The sequence below is a fragment of the Tetrao urogallus genome (assembly GCF_951394365.1).
Source record: "Tetrao urogallus genome assembly, chromosome: Z".
NCBI lineage: Eukaryota > Metazoa > Chordata > Aves > Galliformes > Phasianidae > Tetrao > Tetrao urogallus.
Window position 1 is genome coordinate 53095279 of NC_136816.1, and position 7025 is coordinate 53102303.

The window sequence follows — 7025 nt, forward strand, 5'->3', positions numbered from 1 at the left end:
TACTGTCTATGTTATTGATAAAGATGTTGAAGAGCCGTAGTCCCCAGGCAGAGCCCTGGAAAACACCACTTGTGACCGGCCTCCACTTGGACATCAAGCTGTTGACCACAGTCCCCTGGCTTCAACCATCCAACCGATTTCTCCACCCAATAGTCCGCCCTTCAGACCCATATCTCTTCAATTTAGAGAGATGGATGTGGTGTGAGACTATAGCAAAGGTCTTGTACAAGTCCATGTAGGCCACATCAATTGCCCTTTCTTTGACCACCGGTACTCCATCATAGAAGGCCACCAGACTGGTTGGGCATGGTCTGCCCTTGGTAGAGCGATGCAGGCTGTCTTGAATCACCTCCTTGTCTTGCATGTGCCTTATCGTAGCTTCCAGGAGGATCTGTTCCATGATCTTCCCAGGCACAGACAGTTTATATCCTGAATTGTGTCACAAAATCCCACCAATGTTCACAAATATAGTCTTTACTGAATAAGTTTCAAACTCCAGAGAATTTAAGCCTCCATGGAGAATGCCTTCTTCTGCCCTTTACAGCAACAGGGATCCTGTTACTACCGTGGCAGGACTGCCAGCTAGTCTTCACTGGGTCTGCATCAGGCTACTTGGAGTTCTGTAAATCATATCCTTCTTCATGTTGTAAAGGTGTTCTTGATGTAAAAAAATGTGGGGTTTTTTGGAGTAAAATTACGCAGATACGTGAACATGACCAGCTAAACAAAACATCTGAGAAGAAAAGGGTTTTGCTAAAGTGCTGCTCATGCTTAAATCCCCACAGAGATGTGTAATATGAAAAATATAGATGATTTCAATTTTGGCAAATCTGCTTTTATCATGAGAATTCAAAGATGCTGAACAAAAGGACTCCTTGGTGTGCTGAACAGGGCTTTGAAGAAATGCCACTTTCACTTAGGTAGGTGGGTTATGTACTGAGCAAAATTCTGTTGCCACATGATGTGCTACTGTATATGGCAAATTGTTAATAGGTGGGAATTAAGCAGTAAGTTATTTCTGGTAAATCACAACGAGGAGACTCACTGTATTCTGATTTTCATTTTCCTGCAGCTTTCTTTGCAGATTTTTTCACATGGATGTGATGAGCGATGTACATGTGACAGAACAACTGGCCAGGATCGGCATCTTGTTGGATTACAGCGGTGGCAGACTGCTGTTCTTCAATGCAGAGAGAGGGCTGGTGCTGTTCACCATCAGGCACAAATTTACTGATATTGTTTATCCAGCCTTTGCCCTGGAGAAGGCTGGAATGCTTACCCTGCACACAGGAATAGATCTGCCAGAGTTTGTGAAGCACAATTAACCCCCTGCTTCACACTCTTGGAAAAACTAACAATTCCAGCATTAGGGGCAGAGCGGGGTGTCAGAGAGAGATGTCAATTTTCACTGATGAATATTATGCACACAGCTGTCCCTCACATCATCCGTAATTGCAGGTAGTGCTCAGCCAAGTAATCACCCTGAGCTTGCAGAGGAAACAGCACCTTCAGCTGGAATGTGCACCTAGTGATATACACAGCAGAATTTTTAAGGGAAATAAAAAGGTTTGTTAGATATGAACATTAAGGGGAGGGGAGGAAATGTGCTGTCCCTTTGAAAATGACAGTGTTTTCTGTCTTTTTAAATTTGATGATGTGCCTGTTTATGAAATAAATGCATCTCTCACTGCAATGCATGACTTCTTTTGTTGGAAAAATCTGTCATTTCATCATTTGACAGGACAGTCAGAGCCCAAATCCAAGATGTAGTTGAAAAATGTGCAAAAATTTCAACAAGTGCAATATTTTGCAAGTTAATATATCAAGCTATTGTTTGCCATACTCTTTCTTTAAATATGCAAGAAAACTTGGGAACTGAGAAATCTGTCTGCGTAAAATGAGTGAGTCCCACATTAGACTTCATGTCAGCCATGCGAAGTTTGAGTATGTAACACCTGCCCACCTTGCTGATACCAATCTAACAGGCACAGTTACCTGACTGTGCATCAGCAAGTACCTGAACCTGTAAATATGTACTCATGAGAAATATATTTGTTCATCAAGTGTAGAGGAAACTTGATAATAGTGCCCAAATCCTTTTCCTACGGTTTTCATCATTTACCTTAGAGAAAAGTGAAAATGAAAGTGACCTTCTTGTGGACCACCTCTTTTTTATCACCGCTTTTTACCCTTGCATTCACAGATTTGATGCTCCTAATTTCAGGTTTTAGATATTTTTGTGAGTCTCTTTGCTCTGCTAAGTTATCTAGACTATCACCAGAACCACATCAGGATGATGCAATGTTCCAGGGCAGATAAACTAAGCAGGTTGAGCCTGGTTGATGCCAACAGAGGATAGAATGCCGATTTCACCCCCTGGCTTGCTGAAATCATGTTTCAAAGAACTGCACAAATCAGTGTCACTGCTTCCTTCCTGCCTGTCCCAAGGGTGGAACACACAACTGCCAGTGGTGCTAAACTCCAGTGAATGCTGGGCAGAAATTAATTCTAAGGAAAGTGGGAGATGTTTTTCATGCTATGCGTGCTCTGGCAATTTCTGCCATTGGGACTTCTTTGCCAGACTCACTGCTGTGCTCAGCTGAAGAGCTGTGCTCCCTATAGTAAAGCAGATTTCAGAAGTCTATAATAGAGTTTTCTTCTGAAGAGAGAACTTCAGTGGGTTACAATGAGGCTTCTGCATTTTATACTCACAGAAGGTTCTTGCTGCTGCTGTTTCATTTATGATTTAACACCACCTAGACATGTATTTTAACCCCCTTATTAAAGGCATGCTTGGTGTCCCAGAGGAGCCAGACTCTTTAACTGTCACAGCAGGCTAGGGTGAGATGTTTGAGGCAAGATAAACAGAGTCCTGTGACCATTTATCTTAAGCTGGAACTCTTTTTGGCATTTCAATTAAAGAGTGCCATTTCTGAGTCCCTGCTGAGGAGAGAAGAGAATGAAAAAGCAGGGTAGTACCTTATTGGTTAAAAAGGGTGTTTTGCAGTGGTGCGGAGGATGGTGAGAAAAAGGTCCAGTATTAATTGGAAAGGAAAGACAGCAAGGGTGTTGGAGGTGATTTTACTGTGCAGGCTGAGGAGAAGGAGGAGGAGGCAGAAGGCAGGCTGGAAATTCGCACAGAGCAGATGGTGACAACCTAAAAGGCAGGTCAGCAGTGTCAGCAGTGTGTATTCCTTGGACTCCCACAGCAACTGAGCTCGACAGAGGTTAGGCCATCTCAAGAAATTAATGTGGAGCTTTGAATTAAACCTGAAAAATCTTGGCAGTGGGGGTGATTTTGTCTGTGTTCTCCTCTCCCTGATTGCTGCTGTCCCTTGTGAGATTGCTTCAGAGAACAAAATGACATTAAATTATTTGGGTAAACTTTAAAACAAGGCAAGAACAAATTGCCTTCTCAAAGGCAACTGTGTATTAGTAAATATTAGTTTTAGTATGAAAAGCTAAGTCCTGGTCTGCTGCCATGCTTTATTACTCAGGACCTACTGGAACATTTCAGCTAGGAGATATTTCTTTAGAAGTACCTCTTTCTCAGATCTATTTATTTCATTCTGAAAAACTATCTGATTGTTTTCTGATAATTTTGTTTAAGGTTCAGCTTTGGATTGAGTGATATAAAAAAATGTAGTTAATTTTTTTTGTGGAAACTGGATAAACAATTTGGAGACAAAAATGTATGTTGAGTCAGCCCTTACAATGCTAGCTTGACTTTCTAAATCTGGTCTGCATTAATCTATGTCAAAAGAAGAAATGCCTAGAGACATATTCCTGGTTTGGAGAGATTGAACAAAGAGTACAATAAACAACCAAACCAAAAATCAATATAGGAGGCTTAAATTTGATGTGGGCAAAACATTCATGCTAGCAGGGAAAGTAGGTCCTGAAAGCCAAAATTGGGTTTTATGGTGCAGAATCTCCTGCCCTTGGAAAACCTGGATGTACATTGGCTGTGATCTTTTATTTGACTGATGGGCATGAACCTTGTACCAGGTTCAGGAGTTCACATTCTGGACGGTAACTATCCACGAACATTTGAATAAAAAGTGCAGTTCATCTGATTTTATGTTCAGAATAGCTGAGATTCTGAGATTTGTTGCACCCATTTTTCCTGCACATTGTACTTCAAAACCACATAGTAGAAAAGAAAGGGCAAAAACTCCTTGTCACAGCATTTTTCTAGTGATTAATGAATCTAGCATTTAGAAATGCACTAAAAAGAACATTGAAAACAGCGTTACATATGTTTCAGCAAAGGATGTTAGTTGGGCTAGTAGTAAGACTTCATGCAGTTGCTAGTTATGTAGTGTGTATACACAGTCTAATCATCATCCTATGCTTAGAGCTACAAGGGAATACATTCTAAGGGTCAGACAAAAACCACTGAAGAGTTCCTCAGTTTTTTAGAGGTAATTTTCAGTCTGAAAATACAAAAGCAGATGTCTAACACTAAGTGCTATTAATAAATATTTGGATTGATCTGAAATTCATTGCATAAAAAGGAGATAGTTCAGTGGTGTTTAGATTAGGCTTATAAACTTTTGTGCACTGAAACGAGAATACAGGACTGACTGTAGACACTGGTTTCTACTGTCAAAGCAGTGCTGAACTGAAATATTGCTAGTACCAGTAATATTGACCCACAGATCTCGCTAAGGTCCTTCCACTCCAGAAAGATTTTTTCGCTTCCCTGCAACACCATGTAGACGAGCTCGGCAGTATCTGTAAATCACTAAGCGTGCAGTGCATGGGCATGCAGGGACAGCTCTCTCTCATGTTAGGCCTTTTTAGAACAGGGTACACCACTAAAATTCATATGTGTTTGTGCTGAAGATGGTCTAGTGATGCCTTGTTTCAGAAATTAAAAACTTCCCTCCATTCCCAATGCTACTGTTGTGGAGATTGGTTATGTTTTATCATGAAGGCTGCTGTGAGACACGTACCCAGCAAGGCTCAGTACCAAGAAATTGCTGCTCAATCCATGGTATTGTCTACGATACACACATAAGTTACAGTTTCTGTCAGCACAGGCTTGAATAGGTGCATTGCAATAGATTGAAGAAAAGTATAATGTTATGATCTTTTTGAGCTGTTCTCACTTCAGAATAATAAATAGGACCTCTTCTGTATGGAGGATTTGGAAAAACTACATTTCATGGCGGAATCACTATTACACTACTGACATTTTGCTGAAGGATTTGCCAGCTCTCAAGAAGCTAATATGTGCAGATAATTGCACAGCCAGCAAGGAAGTGAGAGTATCTCTGCCACATCTGGCCACATATTGTGGAAGGGAGACTAGACTAGAAACGTATCGTCATCTTTCATGTAGAGTTTGGCAATCTTCTGTCATAGCAGAAAGCATCACTTGTTGATCAGGGACCATGCTGAGGGGCAGCTCCTACATGAGCACAACCTGGAAGGAGGTGGAATGGATCTGCTCCTCAGACCCTGCCATGATTTTGTCAGCAGTTAAGATATGTACAATTTTGAGTACAGCTCCACTCTGGAAAATGTTTGTGTGGAAAATGTCTGCCTCTGTATCAGCGAGGCGCTGCATTTCTAAAATGTACTTTTGCCAACCCTGCAGCACTGCTGCAAACAGATGGGAAATAGCCCACAGCTTATCATACTCTATTAATGTAGTGGCCAGCTGAATTTCAACCTGCCAGAATGTTACCATGCCACCAAGCAGTGAGGGATGCAGGGCTAGCTCAACCCCAGCTGCAGAAGGCACAGGAGGGAACTGGCTTCTGCTGAGAGAGCAAGAAACCAGTGTGACTGTAATGCTGAGGCTGCCAAAAGGAGACCTTTAGCCTTGCATTATTCTGTATAGACCAGCTTTCTGAGACTGTAAGATCTGTCTCACACCATGTCATGAGACAGCATGGCATATATGTAGTCCCACAGCTCTCATTTTCATGCTCACCATGAAGAATAGAACAGCATTTGAAGGAAAATTAACAGAGATTTTTCTACATAATTCTGTAATTGAATTCTATGTCTATGTCTGACAGCTTCTCCAAAATATGAAAACTACTGAAAAACAATAAATATTCTATCTTGGTGCTAAAAGGCATTACTCTCTAAAGTATAAAAGCAGACACTGGAAGTTAAGTTATGGCATTCCGGGGAGTTCAAACAGAAGGTTGGGAGGGGAAAAAGCCCACTGTGTCACTGAGCCCAACTTTTGACTTTCTTTTTTAACACAGGGCCATATACTCCTGCTGCATGCTTCTCCAGCAGAAATCAGTGCTCTGTTCTATGATGGCAATGCAGCAAGACTCAGCTTTGCAGTGTGGCTCTGCAGTTATATTTGCACAAGTTCAGTCAGTTCAGAGAAGCTGGAACAATTTAAGCTTGCTGGTAACATGTGGCTTATCTGAGAAATTAAAGATCAATACAACAGGCACTTCCTCTGAGTGTGGGATTCTCAGAACACCTGCATATCTGCTGGGAAAATGGCACCAGCTTTTCTCCCATCCACCCTTGCAAGGCTCCCGAACCCCAAACATCCTTGTGGAAGAAACACAACAGGTAGACTCCATCTGAGCTATACTTCTGCTGCATTAAACATTCATGTGGGAAAAGAAGCTTCAGGATTCAATCACCCCAAAGAACCTCTTCTACATGAGCTAACAGGACAAAAGCAGGCAGTGTTGTACGTCGCTGTTTTTGTTTTTAAGTTACTGCCTGAGAATTTTAACTTTGCTTCTTGAAGGTCACAGTTAATTCAGCATAGGCAGATAAAGTTCCCATCTCCTGATACCACACTGAATTCTGTGGGGCTGTGTGGAAAGCCCAAGCATTTTCCAAGCTCAGGCTTTTCCATCACTTTTACAGTGTTGTTTTTCAAGTAAGAGTAGAATTAAAGACACTCACATTAGTGAAACTATTCATTTAGCTGACATAGCATTGAGTTAAACACACTGGCTTTAACTTCTGAAGGATAAAATATCTGCTTTCTCCAGATGGGTGTCTGTGTATTTGGCTTGGTGCAGATGGTTTAC

The 7025-nt window shown here is 41.5% G+C and overlaps 1 protein-coding gene across 1 annotated transcript in view; it reads left to right on the top strand.

Moving 5' to 3' along the window:
* Positions 1-1687, top strand: part of CMYA5 (cardiomyopathy associated 5) — a gene marked incomplete at its 5' end in the record, with an annotated part of 48835 nt that extends 47148 nt beyond the window's left edge. Inside the window, one exon of the mRNA XM_079548532.1 lies at positions 1073-1687. Coding sequence (XP_079404658.1) covers positions 1073-1325 — 253 coding nt within the window. The 3' untranslated portion in view covers positions 1326-1687. The remainder of the gene's footprint in view (positions 1-1072) is intronic.
* Positions 1688-7025: the final 5338 nt, after the last annotated feature.